Source organism: Eschrichtius robustus, chromosome 18 (assembly GCF_028021215.1).
Source record: "Eschrichtius robustus isolate mEscRob2 chromosome 18, mEscRob2.pri, whole genome shotgun sequence".
Classification (NCBI taxonomy): Eukaryota; Metazoa; Chordata; class Mammalia; order Artiodactyla; family Eschrichtiidae; genus Eschrichtius; species Eschrichtius robustus.
The window spans coordinates 28,183,177-28,207,866 of NC_090841.1; the positions used below are offsets into that span (position 1 = coordinate 28,183,177).

The 24,690-nt window shown below is 33.0% G+C and overlaps 1 protein-coding gene across 1 annotated transcript in view; it reads left to right on the forward strand.

Moving 5' to 3' along the window:
• The first annotated feature begins 1,558 nt into the window (after positions 1-1,558).
• The window catches only part of LOC137751846 (transformer-2 protein homolog beta-like), a 141,280-nt gene continuing 118,148 nt past the window's right edge, over positions 1,559-24,690 (forward strand). The window contains 1 exon segment of the mRNA XM_068526517.1: positions 1,559-1,617. Within this exon segment, the coding sequence (XP_068382618.1) occupies positions 1,559-1,617 (59 nt within the window).

A 24,690-nucleotide genomic window follows, 5' to 3' on the forward strand; every position in this document is an offset into this window, starting at 1 on the left:
AAAAAGAAAATAAAAGACGAGGCACATACACAAGTTTGGAAGGGTAGCTTTCAGAGACGCTTTTCCTTCAAAGCTCTGATGGGCCGTATTTTATGGAATCACTGATTCTTAAGAGAAAGTATTCAAGGAAAGAAAATGTGATGATGGTTTGATCATTTATGCTTTGCAGTATCTTTTTTTGTCTTATTAAATCCACTGGAGTTAATACGTGAAGGAGAGAGTATTACGTAAAGCATAATAATTAAGCCATGACAGCTATCCCATTATGAAGTACATTTGACAATTAATGTCATGGATTAGATTAATTACAGACCGTTTAAATAATACTGTTTTGAACTTAAGCAAAATCATTTATTGTTATACTTCAGAGCACTTCAAAAGGTTTTCTGAATGCCTAGTTATAATTTTTTTCTCCGGATTCTTTCAACAGCAAAACATGTAAAAATCTTTAACTTTGTTGGCTGTCAATGATTATTTACCTGTTTGTTTTCAAATGCATATGACAAATGTTAAAAGTATAACAGAATAATATTATATTCAAAATTTATATCACTTGGTAAAAAACTTATATCATGAAACTTAAAGAAAATCCCAACATATCTGTTTCCAATATACACGTCCATGGCACCATCAAAGCAAATCATAATGTTTCAAAACATAAATTCCCAAGAGAAATAGTAGAACAGTTTTTACTGGGATTTATTTGAGAGACAAACCTAGAATTTTCTTCCAAATAAATTTATACCAGAATGCAATGTTTGTTTCAAAACTTTAACCATGTATAAAAGTCTAATGAATTATAGCCAGTCCCTGTAAGATTCAAAATTTTAAGAATTTATTGAGTGACGGCTTCAAGTTAATCAGATTATATTTTCTATTTTAATTGAAATTTTTGTTTATCTGTGTTTGATTTGTTTATTTTCAGTAGAACTTAAAGTTTGGATTCTGTATTAATGTGTAGACTTAGTTTCTATCTTCTTTTAGAAATATTTCCTAAATGTATGACGTCATTTAAGATATAAGCTAATATGTCTACAGTATGTCTCAGAATATTTTAATTGCATTTAATTAATTCAGGATCAAAACACAATTGAATCTGCCTACATATGAAAAGGTTGAGACCTTAAGTGATTTTACGCATCATTAAATATAACATAAAACTATATAGGTATAGCTCACTAGTTCTTTAAGTTTTCACTGGTAATATACACCAAAGGTGCTAGGATGATTAGGTAGGTAAATAGCATTGCTAGATCATGTATTAAAAGGAAACTACACTATAATAAAGAAAATATAAACCTAAAGGGAAGTTACTGTTATATACCCAGATCATTTTGAATGATCCATAAGTAGACATGATGATCTTTAAATTATCCTATTTTAGAGAAGCCAGCTTTGGTTAGATTTGAGGAAATAATCATAAAATCACAAAATGAAAGATTTCTTGACTACTTTGGACACTTGTCCATATAATTTTCTAACTGGGGAAAATATCTTTGACCCTTCCTCTTGTTTGGGACTAAGATAGGATGGCTAGAGTTCTATAGGATCTTGGACCATGTCGCAATTTAAGATAAAAATGCCAGCTAAAAATCATGGAACAAAGATGGAGCTTGGGTAACTGGTGGCTGTGAATCTATTTTACCAGCCATGACCTGTATTTCTTCAGATTTCTTTATTTGTGAAAGAATAAATATCTATGTTGTTGAAGTCACAATATATTTTTTTTTCTACAGGCAGTTAAACTAATTTTTACATGATTTAGATATTTAACATTGTTTGGTCTTGATTTATACTTGTTTTTCTGGCTGACAGTTCTACCAACACATTAGAAAACCTTGATTACAAGTATCATATGTTATTCATATTGACTGTGTGGGCAGCAACATTCCCAGACCTTCCTCACTTCCAACAATCAAACCAATGACTCTTTTTATTCTTCCTGCCTATTTGCTAGAAAATGGAACAGAAAGGTATCAAGACCCACAACTGGGCTATGGGTGGGAATGGAGAAGTGTGAGAGTGAGGGATGGATGGTGACAGATTGTGGCAGGGGTGAAATTCTTAAAATCATTATGCTGGAAAAAGTACCACTGCTGTTAATGCAGGTTCTAAGCTGTGTGTGTGTGGTAGAAAATGACTGAGGTGGAGATGAAAACAAAACTGTTGAAAGTAAGAAGAATACAAAACTAAGAGGTCATGTTGTTGGATGAATCATCTATATGGACACTGAGAGAAATGTAAATGGATAGGAAGAGTAGTAGAAGAAAGGTACAAAGATAGAGACAATAAACAAGACAGATACTAAAGTGAGGGAGGGAGTGATTGGAAGTATGGTTTATTACTGCAGTGTGAAAGCTAGTGGCTTGTAGGATATTAAGATTTCAAAGAAGCTGAGTTGTTTTTATTATTTTTGTTTTAATTTTTCAATTAAGATTGGAGTCATAATAACATAGAAATAGTATTATATACAGGTAGAAAACCTACCTTACTCTCATGCCTTTGTGCAACAAAGGAGGGAGAGAGAAAAAAAAAAAAAAAAAAAGGCATCAACTGATAGAGCTGTATGGGAATCACTATCTCCAGAGCACTGAGAAAAGAAGTTCAGAACATGAGAGAGTTTGCTGATGACAAAGATTAAGTTCTAGAGACACAAAAGATCAAGGAAATTATGAACTAAACCATAGGGGATTGTAATCTGGGTGATGAAGGATGACGTGAGAACTTTGGATTCTTCATATTGACTTATATACCAAACACTACAGCATGATAGAATCAGTTTTACTGTTCTATCAGGGGAAGAAGATAACTCAAATTATAGCCTATCTTATAATAATGAGGTAGATATTCCGTATGTATGGGCCAGATGGGATGGTAAAGATAGATGGTCTACTCAATAATACAAAATTATTTCAGCTTCCCCCTCCCCAAATCCAATGTTGGGAGATATTCATGGTGGGGGATAATTAGTTTGTCTAGTGAAACCTAAATTCTTGGACCCCTCACATATTCTGCTGTGGATATTGTTGAGACCAGGAGAAGACTTTATATAAAGACACAGAGCTCCTTACATATATGCAGAAGATATCCTACTGTCTTGCCACGGGCAGTATTGAGCTAGGCATACATGAAACTTTGGGGACCTTCCTTCAACGCTACCATGGATTGTGTTGAGGAAAAAGGAAGAATGGGTTTAACAGGGGATAAGAAGGATGATCACAAAAGTTAAGGTAAAGATAATTATAATTAAATTCCTAAAAAACATAAGTGATGGGGGATAAGTTAGTAACAATAAAAAAATGACAGTAGGACAATGGTAATATTATTAGGTGTAATTAACCTCGAAGGGACAAAGTCTTTTTGCGTGAAGCTAAAAAAATATTTTTCAAGGGACAGTGGATAGAGAAGAAAATTGACAGCACTTCTTTATTTTTCAAGAAAAGCAGAAGATAAGCAGTGCCCATATAAGATAGTCTCAAAGGAAACCAGGATTACTTAACGTAAGAAGATGCATGGAGCGATCTCTGAAGAGGTTAACTTAAAAAAAAAAAAAAATTAATTGAAGTAGAAATCCCAGAGATTTGGGTCAACAGAGTTGGGAGGGAGGTCAAGAATACAGGATTGATGTGTTTGGAGAACATTTACAAAATATAGAAGCAAAGGTACATATTAAAGTAATACATCATAAAATAAAATCATGTCCTTAAACTTACTTGAATATTCACTCCAATTTTAATATTACAGTTACTAAAATGGGCTCTTAATTAGGTCATTAAATATCCTTATAATTAGTGTCTTTTTCCTGAAATAAATGCCTTTAAAGTGTTATTAACTGAAACAGCCGATGCAAAATACTCATCATTTTGGAAAGCTCTATTTCAGCAATAGCTGGAAATAGGTTAGCATATGGGTATGCATGTGTGTGTGTGTTTATGTGTATATATACAAACATTTATTTAGATACATGTTTATTTAGGAATATATGTGAATATTAACACTATTAAGCAGCAACTTATCTAGTATTTATGGGACATATATGTTGTAAGTACCTAGAAAACTGAATAAAGCAAGGATTTCCTCAAGAAGTTTAATGTGGAAATTAGGAATTTATGAACGGATAAATACACAACTTATATTAAACAACATAAAAGAGTGGTTCAGAAACATGGTGTTTGGAAAGACAATTCTATATATCTGCAGATGGAAAAACATGTGTGTATGTCATAAGTATGTGATTATGTACACAGAATCTCATTTTTAGTCTCCTTTTGAGAATAAGTAGTATTAATTTTTATGTAATCAATATATGTTTACAGCCACATTTAACAACTTTCTTAATAAATATTTGCTGTATTTGCGGCATCTCCATCTGTTCTCCTTTCTAATAAAAAAGAAAAAAAAAACCTCGTTTCCCATTTGTATGAATTGAGTGGGGATTGGTTCCCATCTCTATATCATAGATGTGTACTTTTGTCCCCGGCTAAATAATAAACACTAATCCCAGTAGCTGATTCACAGATGTTCACATAAACAAAACAAAGGCAAATGCAATCTTCAATATGACTAACGTGCCAGATCTATTGGAGAAGAAATTCTCATTTTCTTTAAACTTACTGGCCATTAGGGTGTGAGTCTTAGGCCACCATGGCTGTAGTTTCTCACAGCTCTACTCTTCTGCACATGCTAATTTTTTCCCCTTAGATCCACTGCTGTTGACTATTCATTTGGCAAATTCCTACTAATACTTCATGCCAAAAATTCTTTCTATTTTTAAGAGAGGAACATAATTAAGGAGTTTATACTAAGTAGATGTAAGCGTTTCATTGTCTATATTTCTACTTGACTTGGCCTTTGCCTCCATTATAGTATAAACAATGAATAATTGTCTTACTGACTTACTGTTATTATAATGTTGATTTTTAAAAATATAATACTAAAATGTGTTAAGGGATGCATTATGATCAAGACAGGTTCTGTTTAAATTGTTTGAGGACCACACTCTTTTGTCTTTGTTCAGATGCATACCACTAAGACTACAAAGAGAGAATATTCAAATAATATAAACATGCTTAACGCAGTAAATATTTCTAATGACCATATATGAAACAGAAACAAAAGAGTGAGCACAGTTGTCATGAACAGTTCACTGATTTCCAAGTTGGAAAAGGCCAAGGCAGCTTGGGAAATTTGCTTTATGCTTTCTACACAAGATGATAAACTAGAGCCTGGTTTTTTGCTGATGTGGGACTTACTATTTATAAAAAAAAGTTTGAAATAAGTTGGTGTACGCCTTTTCTTGGAACTACAGTTTATCAGCAGCTGTGTGCTTAGTGGGAAGAAAACACAAGGTGCCTTCTAATGAAGCCCTGAGTCAAGCTTCCACTGGACGTTAGTGTCATGGACATGTCTGGAATGTCTCCATTCCAGATGTCTGTGAGTTGGGAGCCCCTGAAAATGAAAACATAACAAGATTCAGGATTGGGGACTCTGGAGAACAATCACAAAACCACTAAACAAGAAAGGGAGAGCACAAAGGGACAGAGGAAAACTTAAAAGTCAAAATCTGATGCTTAAAATGATCTTGCAAAGCAAAATTCCATATATGTGAAAAAAACTAACATATTATAACAGATTGTATGTTTTAATGGAGATAATAAAAGCATGATTTTAAAATTACTTTCTTTAAATGAAATGAAAATAATGGTGGCATCTCTAACACTTAAAAATTAATGTATGTAATGCTTCAAAGATATAAATGAAATGCTGATACTCAAAAATAAAAGAAATTAGTAAACATAATCTGAAGACATTAAACAAGAAAGACAAATATGAAAAAAATAGAAATCTTGGAAATGAAAAATATAGCTATTGAAGTTTAAACTCCAGTCTGGACATAATCAAGAACTCACTAAACATAGTATATATATATATATATATATATATATATATATATATATATATAAATATATATACACACACACACACACATATATATACACACATATATATATACACACATATATATGTATACATGAATATATATATGTATATTTTTAAGTGAATATTAACAAAAAACTATAAATCTTGGAAATAAAAATATAGTCTGAAATTAAAGCTTTAGACTTGATATATTCAAATAATCAGTAAGTTAGAAGGTTATACTGAGAAATTCACCAGATTATGGCATAAATAGAAAAAAAAAGAGATTAACAAAATTATGAAAATGTAACTAAGAGAATTGTAAAGTAATGTGAGGAGCCAACATAGATCAAGTAGATATTTAAGGAGAGGAAAACTGATAGGTTATCAGAGGAAAATATTAATAGATGTAATGTCTGATGCTTTTTCAGAATTAAAGGTAGGCATAAATTATTATAATAGAAGCTAATTCCAAAAAGAAAGTAGGAGAATAAAGATTTTATTCTAGAAAACAAACAAAAAATCATAGACATATCAAGGACAATACTATAAAACTACCATAATGAAAAGATAGATAATCTACAAAGGAAAAATGATCTGACAGCCAATTTCTTATGAACATCAATAGATGGTAAGAAAAACAGAGAGATGTTTTCAAAGTGCTAGGGAAAATAAACAGCTGAACTAGAATTGCATGCACAGGTAAAATATAGTCGCATTGATGGATGACATGGAAAAATAGTGAAGAAGAGAAGTGTTACCAAGCCCAAGTTCATACCACTCACCACAGGACAGGCCAATAAATTGAGAGATGAGTTGTTGGGTCAAGGAATAATGACTTTATTTGGAAAGCCAGCAGACTGGGAAGAGGTGGACTAGTGTCCCGAAGAAGTTACCTTCAATATGGAGTCAGGTTTGTTCTTCTCTCTTACAGAAGGGCAATATGGAATGTCAGGATATGACAGATAGGATAGTCAGAGAACTTAAATAGTCAGAGAAGGCCTCTCACTTAAGCCAAGATGGCTTGATTGACAATATGCTTCTTATTAGAGAAACAAATAATACGTGACAATGGAGAATTAGGATCAAAGTAGTGAGTAATATACAAATTAGTGCTAAAGGATCAAGTATCTCATCCAAAACTAATCCTAAGTATTGTTTAAGATGATGAATTTACAAGAGGAAAGATCCTTGTGAGAATGATGTTTGCTAGACTACAAATTTCTATGACAGGACACTGTTAAGATGTTTTAAGAAAGTAACAAATTATTTTTAAAAATCAGAACAAGTGAGTCATTAGTAGAGATGGGGAAAATCTAAGATCATCAGAAGGAAAGAACACATTTGAATTAACAAACGTACTATCCTACTAATCATTAGACTCTCAAAATCTATGGTTATAACATTATGAGTCTAGCAATAGGACAAGTTCCAAAGTTTCAATAATCAATTTTAAAAACAAAGAAGGGAAGAAAATAATTAAAAGAAGTGATTTACACACTCATTAGAGAGGGAATCAATGAGAAATACTTAGTGTTTTTTTTTTTTTCAGCACAACCTAGAAATTAATTTTGTATATATAGACAATGCAGTAAAAAAATACAAGTTTTCCATTAATTAACTTATATAGCAACAGAGTGACCACTTGGTGTCTAAAACTATTTTTTTTTAAACAATGGGGATACAAAATTACACAAATCAACAGAAAGTATTTTGTCATAGGTTCTATATCTTAAACAGTAGTAGAGAGGGAGGTAGGCAATAAATAAAATAAATAAGTTAAATATAGTGTAGGTTAGATTACAATAAATGCTACATAAAAATACTGAACAGGAAAGGGGAAAAGAAAGTCTTAAAGATGGGAAAACAGAATTTAGATGAAATGGTTAGAAAAGCCGTCATGGAACAGGTGACAATAAATTATGACCTAAAAAATGAAAGTGCATCATGAAGCTGTCCTCCTTTATTTTTATCATGCCCAATCTATGTTCCACAAAATTTCACATTTCACCCTGTTTCACAATCACATTTCAGAACATGCTAATTTCTTTTTCAATTTAGTACTTCTCCTACCTAGAATGTTCTTCTTCAAAATTCATTGAAATTATATTATCAGATATATATGATTTTATATTTTACCATGTAATGCTGTTATAAAAATTTAGGAAATACAACCAACTATTTTAAGTACATTTAAAATCCTACCTATTCTTTAAGATCCAGTTAAAAATGATTTCCACCCAAATTCTTGCTTGTGTCCTTAGAAGGATTTTTTGGCTTCTTTTATTGCTAATTATTTAACTGCCTGTTTCCCACATTACATTGGAAATTGTATCCCTTAGTTATCCTCATATACAACAGAGTTTTGTAAAGTCCTCTATTGATATTAAGAGCCAAAAACATTGACAGGACAGAAGAACCCAAGGGATGGACAAATTACCAAAATCTCAAGAAAGTAGTGTATGGAGAGGGCCCTTGAAAGATGTTGAGAGGTGTTGTTAAATGTATAGTCAGTTTAGAGAGACCTGGAAGGGAGGCTGCAGAGAAAACAGATACATGACTCTACTCTCTAACCTATCTCTCACTGGTGCCTTTGTTATATTTTAGTAGAATCAGGAGCAGGAGGACGAGTCCAGTTCATTTAAATCAGCTTCCCTGGCCACAAAGCAGGGTTGACAATTATGGAGGACAAATCCAGAGGGGGAAACAGAAGATATAGAGAACATATGTCCATACTAAACCATGAGAATACTTAATATTCATGAGCCCAACTAATATTCTTGAAGTACTGTTTGGATATATACAGCAAAATGTGTACAGTCACAGATTAATTAAATTTTTTTTTTCCATTTTTGAGTATCGATTCCCTGTCAACAGCATGAATCATACTGAGAGGAATAATTTATCATTATCACATATTTCACATGTATAACTGAAAAACATTATCCTCAACAGTTTTATTCTTAAATCTGGTGATATTATATTGTCCAGAGTTTACTTTTAAAGGTTAACAATTGAAAATAAAATCTGATTGTACATATACAGATTTACCCATAAAATTCTCATTACAGGGTCTTTAGCAATCTCCTTAGACAAGAGATTTATGGGGAAGGCTTTTGTCTAATGGAGTGAACTCCAATACAAGTCATAGGAAACTCACAAAATTCTAAGAAAACTTTATTGGCAGAAATGCCACCAACTTGTATTGAAAGGGATAAAGTTTGTGCCTAATGCATAATGCGATGAGACTTTGGGGAGGATTTGGGCAAGTGGGGAATTTCATTTTTCATTTTATAGTAATGGGACATAGGATTGTGGCAGATTGTATTTTCCAAAAGAAGACACTGAACATTTCTGGTTCTTGTATTCTTCCAGAACCTGTCACTCTTTCATCAACATGGGCATTCTATTCCCCCTTCACCGGAAATTGAGCAGCCTTTGTGAGTGCACTGACCAATAGACTACATTGGGAGTGATGCTACCTGACTTCTGATTCCAGTCATAAAAGCTGATATGGCTTCTGACTGAATCCCTCACTCGGGATATGTGGAACCCAGCCTCTATGTCATGAGAAAGCCCACACCATGTGAATGTGTTCCTTCCAATGGCTACAGATCCAGATGACAGGCAGCATCAACCTCCAGGCATATAAGTGAACAAACTTTCAGATGATTCTAGACCCCAGATTTTGAATGCCCCTAGATATTGCTGAATGAAAGAAGGACATGCTGGCCCTGTGGAGCATTGCCCAAATTACAGATCAGTGAATAAAATGAATGTTGTTGCTTCAAGCCATTAAGTTTCAAGATTGTTTATTAGGTAGTAGTAGATAACCAAAATAATTTTCATATTATTGAGGAAGCACTCAATAAATGTTTAGCAGTTATTATTAAAAAGGTAGAATCAATGTTCTCTTTCAATACTCTGTGACTCCAAAACATGTATTTTTAATCCCTGTGGTGTAACAGTATCACTTCTGGTACTCGGTATTTTCAACACACCTCATTGTTAAGTTTCAGTGTGCTCAGATATGATATAAAGATAACCAATACTATTTGCTTAGTTGCTACTATTTCCGGGGGCAGGAGGAATAAGTCAATCTATAAATAACAGTGGATTAAACACAACAAAACAATATATAAATTATCATATTCTGTAGGGATCAATTTCAATACCAAGAAGAAATGGAAATAGGGCAAATATGCAACTGTCAGTATGGAGATTAAAAATAGACTTTGAGCTTCATGAGGGCCTGGACTCTTCATTGTCCCCCAAATCAAGCACAATTCCTCACACATAATAGGCATTCAATAAATAAGTAAGAAATCCATGGATCTCAGGGTAAAACAAGGGAGCAACAGGTTTGAACCTTCAGTGCAGAAAGTTTTTGAGAAGTGAAATTTGGAATTCATCTCATTTGAATGTCTCTTTTTATAGACTACTGCAGTGCGTGGGATAAAGTGAATTACCTAAGTTTGAGCCCATGTTTAATTTATTTAGTTCAGGCTTATTAGAGAAGTCTCAACTCTCAGGCCACTTGTTAATATTTGTCTTTAAGGTTACTTCTAGCTTCAACAGTCTACAATTCTCAGTCTTGTTACCTGTACTACATTTTCCTCTTGGCCTCTTGCAATTAATTTAAGAGAAAATAGTTGCTATTTGCTTTCTCAACAAAGCCATTTGTTGGTACAGATGAACCGGTTTTCAGGGCAGAAATAGAGACACAGATGTACAGAACAAACATATGGACACCAAGGGAGGAAAACCGTGGGGGTGGGGGTGGGGCAGGTGATGGTGGTGGGGATGAATTGGGATATTGGGATTGACATATATACACTAATATGTATAAAATAGATAACTAATAAGAGCCTGCTGTATAAAAAAATAAATAAAATTCAACAAAACCATTTGATAAGTTTTGAAGTTTCAAATGTGTTGCACTGGCACTGCAATTATTGGGGTAAATTTTAGCAATCAGCATAAGACCCCTTCTGTGATATACCTTTTACTATTTTCACTGCTTTTGTAATTCTCTCAGTTCTCTTCTCCTTCCACGTTTTACAATTGTTTGCACAGTCTATAGATCTGTGATGACTAAATGCTCCTGGGAACCCACATTTCTGATTACTTTGCTACTGCATGAAAAAAGCTCCTGTGCTTTCTGGTGAAACGTTGAATTGATTTTTCATTCTGCTTGGTATGAATAAAGCACAGTCAATCCCTTCTGGTCATTAGTGGTATTTGTCCACTCTCTGCTACACTCTCTCTCTCTGTCCTTGGATACAAATTCCTTTCTATCTAATTCAGAAAATTGTTCGGGTTTGGCTGAGGATTACACTATTTAAAATGTTTTCCCTTTATAGCTGCAGTTGAGTTATATTTAAACCATTTGCAAAATTTACATAGCTGTTTTTAAAAGCAGGGCATTATTTTAAGTTTTTAAGGTTTTTTTCACCAATTAATGCTTCATATAAATATTGTATTCCTTTAGAGCCTCTAATAATGAAATAAAAGATAGTTCCCAAGCATTTGCTCAGGAATCGAAACAACTGTTTTTGCTCTTCACTTTACTTTCCCCTCTCCCAGATCAATACCTTTTTTCTCCTTCTCACTCTGAGTAATAGACCATCACAAGTTCCCCAGTGAAGGCTGGATGAGTAAATTGATCCACTCTCCCACTTTCAGGAAAATGTCATATCAGTGTCTGATTACTCTTCCCATTGCCTTATATTTCAAGCTTTTAGCCTTTCTTTCTTTTGTTTCCTTCCCTCCTTCCTTCCTTCCTTCCTTCCTTCCTTCCTTCCTTCCTTCCTTCCTTCTTCCTTCTTCCTCTCTCTCATTCTCTTTCTCTTCTTTTTTCTTTCCACCTTTTCCTCTCTGATTAGGATGCAATTCAAAACATGGACAGAGCCACAAGTTGGGAAGTTGAAATGACCTAGACAAAAAATCTTCTACGTTTTGAAAAGTAACAACCATGCAAATGACTGTTTGGGATCTATTATCTTTTCAGGAGACGTATTTGTTGATTTTGTTTTCTACGAGTGGCTATTTTTTTTGGTTTATTTTTAATTGTGGACATATTTTCTATATAAACAGTATAACTGAAACCTACAATCTTTAGTTTCATAAGCATTAGATTGAAGAACCTGAATTCAATTTACCAGTGTGTCACAAATTATGTTGAGAGGACCAGTAGTTCCATGAGTATTAATAAAAGTTAGTTATTTTTAAAATGAGATTTACTGTTTACATATGTTTAGGAAGTGTTAAATTAAAATAAGAAGGGTTTTCTTTTATTGTAAATTTCTGAGACTCCTTAAATTGACAGTGTTTATAGCTGTTCTGTAAGCCCTATTTGAACTTAATAATCACAAGTTATTTGACCTTACAAAATATTGTTCATAAACCATATCACGAGACTAGTGTTTCATGGAATTCATATCAGTAATGTATCCAAAATTATATGTCAAATAAAATTCACTTTAATAATTCTAAAAAGTATTTGTTTATACTTGGTCAGAGTGAAAAGAAGTGTAAAATAGATCCCTGAAGTGATATTTGATATCTGAGATAACCAGTATTTTTCTGCATCTGTCATTTTGATCATGAATGTAACAATATAACTGCTCCATATTCAAAGGAATAACTTATTTCAAGTTAGAGTCTTGATATTTTTAGTTACATTTATCACACATTTCTCATTGGCTTTAATTTTTCCCCTTGTCTATGATAGAGTAATTGCTGGCTACCTACAATGTGCTGAGACTCATACTATTTGCTTTTTAGTGCACTTTGGTCTTCTGATTGGTGGAAATTTCTCCCAGTACAGTCAGGCTCTCTTTCAATACCTTCACTATAATTCTGGCCCAGTATAGCAGAAAACTCATGGAAAAGGCTGTAATCCCAAGTAGTGTAGTTATTTAGACACAAGTGCTGCTCCCTCTGTCTCTGTAAATGATTTCTTTACCCACTGAGAATATACAAGACACTCACTTAACCTCCTTATACAACGATGTGCCTATGTTTCAGCCACACTCTCATATTTTTGCCTTTTATTAAAACACTTCTCTTTGTCTCTATTTGTTGAAAATATCTTTTCATCCAAGTTACCCTTCAGATGAGACTTCATCTAAGAATGTTCCCCAGTGCTCCAAATGCAAATTGATCAAGTCCATCTCTTTTTTCCTATAGTACTTTGGACTCCTTTTCTATCTCCTTAACTACATCATCTGTTGCTAGACAACAAGAAGCATGCCTTTTTATGTCTGTATCTTTATCACCAGTCTTTCACGTCCTCTAACATGTACAGGAATTCAGTAAATACTTCTTGATCTGAACTAATTTTATTCAGTAAAATTTTTATTTGTTGTTTTTTGTTGGAAGATACAGTTTTGTTCTTAAGTATTGGCATCTCTGCTGTTAAGTTCCTTTTTTGGTTTGTTTCTTTCTGTCATAAGAAATTTCAAGCTTTTTTAAACTCAATATGACAACTGAAGAAAAAATAATTTTAATAAATAGTTTTCATTAGCAATGATTGTGAAGTGCTTTTCAGGTTTAAAGTGCTATCATACATATTGTGAAATAATACTCAATATAATTGAAGTGGGACACAATTACCCAGTGCAATGAAAAAACAAAATGGTATTAAGATTTAAGACACCATCCCCTTCAATCTCCACAAACACTTGTCATCTAAATATGACATACATATTTAATCATTCTTTCTAAGTTCTAAATAACTTATTCCTACAGTTATTCATTTTATATATACTTGGTTACTAGTTAAGTTAGGCTCTCTTCAATCTGGACTCTCATTTCAGAAAAACACATAGTCTTATAACAAAATCCATTCTTCAATACTTAAAATAATTTAACACTTTCATTTTTCCCTAGAAAATAAGATGCCACTCAAATCACTTAGCTTGATGATTATGGGACTGGATTTAAAAATTATATGATTTTGATTTTACAACTCTATTTTTTAATTTTATGTAAAATATATCATTAGTTTATGTTTATCTTAGTAAATCAAAGGCTATTTGGAAAAGTAAACAAATAATCCTCAAGAATGGAATTTATGAATATCCTGAAAAAAAATAATTTGAAACATTTCTTAAGGACCTTAGTGTAGAACAGTTTTTCAAATGGGAAATCAAATGTTTAATCATTGTTTTTAAAAGGTTGGGGACAATTTTTAGAAATGAAAGTTTACTAAGTAAATGATACAACATTTGAATTCCACAGTGAACATTATTCCTATTTTCACACAGAATTATTTCACTTACTCTAATAATGGTGAGAGTCATAGGATATCATGTGTAATTTTTTGAAAATGATTTGAATAGGAAGTGTGACCACTCCCTAAATAAGGTTAAGAAATAGGGTTAATTATCAAATCTGATACATTCCAAAATTTACTTATAGAATCTTTGAATCATAAGAGCCTCTGGAGTCATCATCTGAGTCAATGTTGCATCTGAAAGAGAATCTTTTCTGTGACCTCACTGACAATCACTGCTTGAACATTTCCAAAGTTGAAATCTCTGTTTTGTTATTGTTTGCTTGTTTGTTGTGTTTTGTTTGTTTCCCAGTTTTGTGAACCTAGTGTATTTTAGTGATTTTTTAGCCTAATTATACTCCCTATAATTTCCTGCTGTTATTCTACTTACTGAAAGTATATCAAATAAATCAAACCCATTTTCCCACATAAAGGTCTTTCAAAATATACACCAGCTCTAGCAAAATAAATAAATAAAAGACACCCAACTAAATGTGAATTTCAAATAAACAACAAATAACTTTTTACCATAAGTATGCTCCATGCATTTTTCCCATGCAGTGTCAGGCATGCTTATACTTCCAAATTATTTACTGTTTTTCTAAAATTCAAATTGAACTTGGAATTCTATATTTCATCTGACAACCCTATCCAAGACTGTTTTCTACTCTAAACTCTCTCTTGTTTCTTTAGGTTTAGTCTAAAGATACACATTTAAATTATTAGGAAAGAGCAGTATTATGTGCTTTCAAGACTCATAATCACCCTGGAAATGTTGCATTTATGACCACGTGAAATTACCACAATCATCAGAATAGTCCAACGAAAAGGAATGTTGGGACTGTAACTCTTTAATTCTCCATCAATGTAGTTTAAGATTCAATGTGTCTTTTTTATTTGTTTGCTTCTTTGAATTTTGCAATGTCATACTGCCTATATGCATTGTTCCTGTGTCAACTGAAACACTTAATACCACCTATACTCCTAAGTCATCATTCCATCATTCTATATAAACATATGCCATGGATTTTAAACCTACATGCATCACTATCCACTTAGTCTTCATATTTAACTCAAACCAAATAATTTATGTAGTGATACTTTCCTTTACTAAAAGTGTTCTCTCCTTTTCAAAGCTTTCATAATGACTGACTTTATGCAGAGCACTACCTTATTTCTTTTCAAATATGGTTAATTTAAAAAATGTTCACCTTTTCAAATAAGTCTCAGGAGCACATTCATCTGGTAATATTCAAGTTTTATCCATTTAACTAGTAAATCAAGGTAAAATATTCTTTTATTATTATTACATTCCTTTTACATTATTTCTTCATGATTTTTATTTTTAATGTGGAGATTTGTAGAACTTTTTATATTTTCTGAAAACAATTATATATAGGAATAATGCACTTTGCAATGCACAGTTACTGAGAAAACACTACTTTAATGGTGCTCTAATATTCCTTATGACCCACAAATCAGCTACTTTTGGCAATTTATAGGAAAATGTATACTCTAGGCCACAAATTATACATACATGAAGATATTTTAATATATAAATGACCTACAATTGACATTTAGATAATTATTTACAGAAAATTTTGGTAGGACAGTGAAGAAGTAGGAACAAGGCTTGTTTTGCTTTTGTTGGACAAGCTGTCCTCTAAAGTATAGATGGTTAGCTCATATTCTTGTGGCTTAGAAACCTAAGTCTAGAATTGTGTACAAGCTACTAAAATGGCCCAATACATATTTCCCTACACTATGTTAATTTCTGATGGTAGGTTAAAATTTTATTTTAATTTATTAAAGCCAAATTTTTAAAATTTATTTAATTGGCAGATGGAAATCTAATCAAAGTTTCAACTACATATAAGCTTACCAGTAACAACCCTGTAGGATTGAAACACAGAAGTGAGCCATTTTGAATACCTCTGTGAATAATTTGTTAGACAGCAATTTCAAAGCTTTCACAGCACTAATATAAATTTAAAATGAATTTTGGTAAACTTATTGAGGTTATGTGAAAGTTAATGCATTTTTAAACAGATAATCCTACCTTCCTGAATAGAACATCAATTGCTTGGAAGCAGGATAAGAAATCAGTTTTAGAATTTACTTCCTGATAGTTCAAATAATACCACAAATGAGCATATTTTAAGAGATAGAAAAAGAGACCAAAAGTTATGATTTTCTTTGAACTTAAGCATTTTCTAAGAATTCAAAACTTAATACGCAATTATTTTGATATATACAAGAATAAATTTTGAAGATGGTTCTATTTAATTCATAACCCAAATGCTTAATGTAGAAAATGAAACTTTAAATAACATATCCCATCTTTTTTTTCTAATACTGACTTTTGTGGAATTATCTTTGTGTCAACAATTTATGATTTTCAGTTGTCAAAGAAAATTTTCAACAGACGGAGTTAAACTGGAAAGGAAGACTTTCAGGACTATTGTAATAGGGGAGAGAGAGATTGCATTCAGCCCCCCTGAAACAAAAGGTAATGAGGGCAGAGGGAGAGGATTTTTTAGCTAGTGGAAAAGTATTGAAGGGCTTGAGTGGGAGAGGTTGATAAATATGATTAGGCCATCTGTGTTTGTTGATTGTGGCTTATTAAATTAGGTGCCTACCCTTCCACAGAGAGTGTGAGAGAGGGGTACTTACTCCTACAGTGATTACATGTCAAAGGGATGTCTCCCAGTTCTTTGAGAAAAACATTCCTGGGTTGTAAATTCGCAAAAAGCTAGGAGAAAATTTACATCTAAAGGGAGAAGAGAAAGAATTTAGTTGCAATTTTTGAAAGTAAATGCTCTAAGAAAAGGGAGATCAGGGGCCTAAGTCAAGAAGAAGCTTGTGTAAAGTTTAATCAAGAAGAGGGGATGTTAAGGCCATCATCATCCCATTTAAAAAAATGGAATGCAAAACAATCCACTTCTAGAAATCTTCAGTTGGCTTACTACATCACAGATATGTCTTTCACTTGTATTTATGAAACATGAAAAATGTATTAGATATAGGATGAACCAAAGGAGACTGTTTAACAAAAGATCTTCAATTTTTGCTAATGAAGTACTAACATTTTGGTTATTATTTTTTCATGGCCAATAGATTTATTTCAACAAATTAGTTCCAAAAGAGAATATGTATGTTTATATAGGTTGTGACATGTTTAATAGTGCTCATCATAAGATTACTATGAAATCCTTGAAATATATAGACTCTTCCTATTGTCCTGTGATCTAAGATTGCTACAACTATTTTAGCTACCCAGATACTATATTTCCCATTTCTAACAATTTTTATTTTAGCTATACCTAAAAGATAAATAAAGACCAACTTCCAGGAAAGAGTTTTAGCATATTTTTAAATTTGGTGAAGACCTCATTATAATTTTAGAACTCACTGTGGATCATTTTTTTTAAATTTGGTGAAGACCTCATTATAATTTTAGAACTCACTGTGGATCATTTTTCATATCATATTTCATACTTATTGAGATTGGACAATTCATGTAATTGAATAGTAATATCCAAAACTTAATATTAATGATTAATACTGACATCATCTCAGTGACATAGGCTTATCCACATTCTACAGATGAAGAAACTGAGGCAGAGATTAGTTAATTAACTTCCCAAGGTCACACACTGTGCCATGCTGCATAAAAAACTGAAGAAGAATTGGTGCTAAGTTAGCTATCAACTGTCCAGCTTCATCACCTAAAGAGATGGAAGGTCACCATGAGAAATGTTTCACCGCCCTTCCATGAAAAATTTCTCTATAGTCATTCTTGACTATTTTGACCATAACCTTTCTATATCTGGAGTTCCTTTAGAAATGTACCTCTTTTCTATATTATACAATTGGTTGTTCCTATTAAACTGAAAATCCAGCTTTTGCTTCCTGGCCATGTACTTGTGGTATTGTTCAAATTTTTACTCCTGGTTGTATTGCATTTTCTGTTTTATTTCTGTTTCTGTTTCTTCTTTTTCTGTCTATCTCTAGACAGAACTTGACCAAGTACCTGTTAAGACATCAGATTTCTAGAGTTTCACTATCTGTGCTGAACCATTTTCTATTATCTCCATCTTTCTTAAATCAGAACTTGAGTAGCATTACCTGTTAGAGCCTGCACCTGCAGGTGTGGCACCTGACAGGTCTTACCTTACTCTAGCCCCAGTGAAGCCCTACCACAGTCATAGAACCACATGGTACTTTCTCAAGGGCCCATACCCACAGTGGTGAAAACAAAATACATGGTAGATCGGAGAATAATGATTGATATTGTGTTTTAGTACTGTCTGAAAGACTCTTCCTCCTCCCTTTCTTGTTACTTGGATAACTCCCACCTAACAATCATGTCTCAATCTATTGTTCTCTTTCATCCGGAAGTATTCTCATGCCACTTGTCCACTTTTCTCTCCAACCTCAATTCCCAAATATCTCAGCTGCTGCTGTTACAGATTTTATAGATCTTGTCCTTGTCATCTTGTGGCACTTTGACATTCTACTGGTATCATTTATTTGTCCATCTTCCCTACCAGTAGAGGTTTCATTGTACTGCCAGAGCTTAGCATGACACACATCACTGTAGTGATAAACTAATGCTCACTGAATGAATGAATAATACAATTAATCTAAAAAATCACGGAAAGGAGTAAATAGATCAACTATTAAAAGTGGTAGTGGGATTTAGTAAAACAACTGAAATGTTATGAATGGGACAAAGTTTAGTTCAGTCACAAATTTACTGTCCATCCAACAGATATATAATGGACAATATTTGCCAGGGACTGTACTACTCACTATGGATAGAATAGTAACTAAATCAGTGCCTTTAGGTACAGGCCACTTTATGTCCCACTGAGAACAACAATAAACAAACATATAATCTCAATAAAGTGTGACAATGTGTTTGTATACAGTGTTTCAGGAAAACATTGAAAATAGGTGGCTCATAAAGACTAAGGGAAGCTTTATAAATATGCATCAGCTAAAAACTGATTGATGAGTGCAGTTAAAGCTGCTGCAAGTCATAAAATACAAGTGTCCCAAGGAGATAAAAGGTAGTGTATGCAAATGTCTAGAAATAGGTTGAAATGATACATTCTAGAAAATTGGAAATAATTCAGAATGGATAAGAAAAACAAGATGGGATTAGGTAATACAGCAGGAGTCAGATTATTAAGAAGCATGTAAGAACATTAAGAAGTTTGTGGTATTTTTTTCCTTAGTGTAACAGGAACCCATAGGTGCTTTAAACAGAGGAACTCCAAGATGAGGTTTTCATTCTAGAAAGAACATTCTCCCTGCAGTGTGGTAAATACACTGGAGGTATCCATCTCTGGGAGCAGACAAAATATACTGCAGTAATGTTTATTAGAAATGATGACCTTCTGAAATAAGAATGTAGCCATGCAAATGAAATACACATTTTGAGATTTTGTTGATTGGATATGTGGTATCTGAGTGAGGAAGGAATCAGGGATGACACCCATATTTCTGCCTTGGAAATTGGATAGATATTTGTTTCACCCAGAAAAGACAGGTAACTATTCAGGTTGAGGGAAGTGGATGTGAGAAATGATGTGTTCAGTTTCATAAATTCTGAGTGTAAGGTACTTTTGAGATGTCCTGTAGGTAAGAATATAGAGAACTCAAGGTGTAAATATGTATCAGTAAGCCACAAAAAATTAGATAAATGTGAAATTGTTGTAATGTTAGAGTAGAACCTAAGGAACATCCACATTTAATTGGTAAGTGAAGAAAGAGAAACAGAGAATATGTCACTATAGACCTGGTTCTCAACCAGGGTCCTTATTGCCAATCTTGCCCTCAAGGGGATATTTGTCAATATCTGGAGTCATTTTTTATTGTCACAACTGAGGGGTGCTGGTTAAGTGTGCCACTGGCATCTAGTCTGTAGAGGCCCAGGATGGGCCAAGGATGCTGTTCAACATCCTACGGTGCTCAGGACAACACCACACAACAAAGCATGATCTAGTCCAAAATGTCAATTGTGCTGAAGTAGAAAAATCCTGCCATAGAAGAAGAAAAAAAATGAATATGTAATATCTGAAAGCAAAGAAAAGATACCATTTTGAAGGAGAAAACAGAGGATATATATATATCTTGAAAAGAATCCACTGTGGAAATAGTTTTAATGGATTAGTTGGAGTATTAGATGGCAGGACAGTGAGATGTAAAGTGATTGTTAGGAAGTGAAAGAAGGCTTTCCTTGAAGTTTAACTACAAAAGAGTAAGGGGATGGGGAGGTGATGGAGAAAAAAGAAGTTGCAGTAACAGGAGGGAAATAAGGAAGAAGCAAGGCAAGGCATTATATATATATATATATATATATATATACACACACACACATATATATATATATGATTTAAAGAAACAAATATTAATGGAAATAAGCTATGAGATAGGAAAAAATAAAAATAGAATGGATCATCAAAGGAACAGAGAAAAGGAGCCAGGAGGTAGAAAGATATGAATAAAAAATAGATAATGAATGAAGCAATGGAAAGAGGTGGGATCAAACCTATAAGTCAAGAGAAATACAATTTCCTTTGAGGAAAGAAGGATGAAAGAATGATTATAGATTCAGCTGTTGTATAACATTGTGGCATTTAATTAAGACAGTTCAAGTCTTTGTGAATTTGTAGATGAAGACATCTACTGAAAATGGGGGAGGGTGGTGAAATAGGAGATTGGATTATAGGGGGATGGATTTACAATATCCATCTTGGGCAACAGGGGAGGGATCGACCAGGGAAACAGAAAAGAATTTTGCGTAATAACTAAGGTGATAAAGTTGCCAAAGACAAAGTGAAATTCTGAGCGTAAAGGCTGTTCCACATCTTTAATTTGCAACCTCTGCTAAAATCATCTATGCATTATGTCTTTTATCTTTATATATTCTCTTACCCCCTCATACTCCACTTGTCTTATACATTTTTTTCTGAAAGCTAATCTTTTTACCTGGCACTGGTGAATATCAGTTTTAGAAGGGAAGGACTAGAAGAGTGTAATAAACTATTTCCATGAATATGTGATTAATAAATCATAGTTTAGTGCTGAATCTCTGAAAGCAGTTGAATGTTAGCCCTCTCCATAGATTTTCATTAATATTTCTGCCCAATTTCAATATAATCATCCTATTTCATATGGACAATCCGTATTTTGAATGAGCCTAAAGATTTGAGGCTTCTGAGCAGAGTTTAACACACATTCCCCTTATCTGAAAATACTGTCAGAAATGTTATTTGGATTATAAGCAGAGCTTTCATTTGTGGAGCCCATGGCTTTCTGTGTCATAAATATGCACCTATATTCGCCTTAGCAAGGTTCTTCTAAGTACATTTCATGGTACTTTTCATATGCACTGGATTTGATTTGTTTTAGAGCATAATATAAATTCTCTGCTGTGATACATGATAAAGGAAATACTTTTTAAGAAATCTGTGTTGGTTAGGAGGCTGTGCGCATCGCCAAGCCTCATGATTTATTAACTGCTTAAATAATCCCTTATCATTATTGTTTGTTTTTATACATAACCATGCATCAGGTACTCAGCACTGTATCTACCTTTCTTTGCAGTGTCTCTTAGTCTGTGCATTTGCCCTCAGTTACTTTTGTGAATTCTTCTGGAAGATAATGATAGCATTTCATATTCCATACCATTAACCACACCACCTGCCACAGAATACAAATGTGTAGAAGGTGGTGGTTTCATTATCTTAGGGTCAGTTGAATTTCAAGAGCTTTAAAATTACCTCTATCAATGATGCAAGTGTCAGCTAAGTTTTCATAAATCTTTAGGAACAGCCACAAGTTACTTCTAGGACATCTTCCTATTTCCAGAAATATGTCATTCAGCTGCCAAATCTACTATCATTGTCTGGTTAAAGAATTTCCACAACTAAATGCAGTGCTATACTTGTGGTGTATACAGTTGTTTTTTGATAACTTAAAATATGATTAACCCAAAGCTTCTGCAGAATCAATCCACACTTATGCTATTTATACAAAATCAGACAGAGAGAATATAGTACAAGCAAACAGAAGAAAGCATATACAAATGCATCTATTATAAACAACACATACATGAGATGGGAGAATTGCAGTGCTTGTTGTCAGAATTACATTACTAAATGTGGACACAATGAAAGCCCAGGCATTTGGCAAGGTGACTTGTTCAGAATAAATTAGAGTTGACAAGTAGTGAATTCAGCCAACCAATAAGTATAGTGTAAAATTTCTCATAATATGCAGTCAAACTCAGATGTTTCCCTTTCAATTTCCAATAAATTTGACCATATGTTCCTTTTGCTGAAAAGCTAAATTATGAGGGTTTGCTTTTGCTTTTCTTTTCTGTAAACTACTGCCATTATTTAAAGTTGATGACATTTTTTAAGAATGAACTGTGACCCATTCTCAAAAGGTAATGTGGTATTTAAAAGACAAAATAGCTTCTTTGTGTATTAGGAAGTAAATAGCTTTTGAAAAAGCCATCAGCACCACAGGATACCCATCTCATCCTATAAATATCTATCATGTGACCTCTTTCAACTGCATAGCAGTTTATATTAAGTGTGTCCTGATATTCCTAGTCCAAAAAAGAGGCTCAGCATGGGAGTTGGCAAAATATATTTAAAGGAAAGGTGAAATGAATGAAGTTTGCTTAAACTTGAAAAGGATTTTCCTAACGGCAAAAATGTGTATACTATAACTAATTTGATAGTAAATATTAAATATTTAAGCTTATTAATAATTTAAATTCCTATTTATCTTATAGAACTTAAAATATGTTAATTGAAACAAAAGAATATCATTGAGATTGGAAACAAAAATATTAAAAGGTAAATAAATATAAAAATATTTATTATCTATAATGCTGAGATTGGCAATATCTCCCAGGTGTTCACTAATAGTGAGCTTCATGATTTGAACCTTAGAGTTGAACCATCAATGCTACCCAAACACAGATAGAACCGGACAACAGCAGGCCTTCCTGTGTTAGTTCCCTTGAATTAATTAAACAAGGAGGCAAATTAGTCTAAGGTGGCTTTAGACCTCAGCAACCTAAGGCAGCAAACCAAAGCCTAAGTCTCCAAATGGTTCAGGATTAAGAAACCAAAACCTAAGGATAAGCAATCAAAAACAGTCAACTAGCCTTTTCCAAATAAGGCAGATGCTTAAGTCATAGCCAATCAGATAATTTCCTTGCTTTTCTTCTGCCTTTTCTCTATGAAAGTCTTTCCGCTCCTCACTCGTGTTGGTGGAGGGCTCCGAATCACTTCCTTTTTGGTGCTGCCTGATTCCAACTGATTTTTGCTCAAATGAACTTTTAAAATGTTTAATATTCTTTCGTTTACCTTTTAATAGTTCATACCTCTATATAACTTCAGCATGGAGCCAACGACCAGAAAACACAAAGCCTAATGTAAGCTGGATCACAAAGTCAAAGAAAGGAAGACAAGGTTGAGCTGTAAACCTCCAGGTCACAGACTCAAAAGCTCCAAGCTGAAAAGAAGAAAGGGGTGGAGTGAACCCAGAAGTGTAACACTAATGGTTGTCCCTTCAAAGAGAAGGAAACATCAGGAGCAAGGAATAAGTGATCTGCCCCCCCACCCCGTGCCTTTTTGAGTGGTTTTTAATTGGCATGTTGGAGCCATTTTCTTTTATTTTGACTTCAATTTGTTTGATGTATTTCTATCATCATATTTTGTGGCTTTTATTTGTTATAGTTTCTCTTTGCTTCTGGGATTATTTGCTTCCAAGATTATTATTTGGTGCATTGGTTAATTTTTTTTTTTTTTTTCCATTTCTCTCCTTTTCTATTACTGGATAGAAATAATAAAGTTTGCAGTTTTTCTTTTAGTAACACCTTTTAATACATTAACACAGATATTTAAATTTATGTATTCTAACATAGCCTAATTTGAAGATTATCCCTAGTTTCCTCTCAAATTAGGTAAGGACTATATCACACTTCTCAGTAAATGCCCCACAAAATTCCCAATTACGTTTTAGTCTATTTTCATTTTCTTTTTAAAACAAACACCCAAATAATGTTAATGTCATTTGAGGGTGTATTTTATTAAATACACTCCCAAATTACTGTTAATATGACCTAACTCAATAATAAAAGCTTAGTTAGATTTACCATCATCTTTTACCGATTTCCTTTTATTTCTTTTTCTTTATTCTTTTTTTCTACTTTCAATTCTTTCCTGAATGTATGTCTCTTTAGCTGAGGACATACTATAATATTTTCTCATTGAGGTTCTTGGGGCTATAAAATTTATAAATTACTATATTCCAAGTATAATCGTTATTTTATCTTTATAATTTGGTGGTGTATGTTTAAAAAAATGTTTCTTCTTAGCAGGTGCAAGGTACTTTTCTGTTTTCTTCTATCAACTACAGTAGCTGAGGATATGTCTTCTGATAATTCATCCTTGGTAAATATT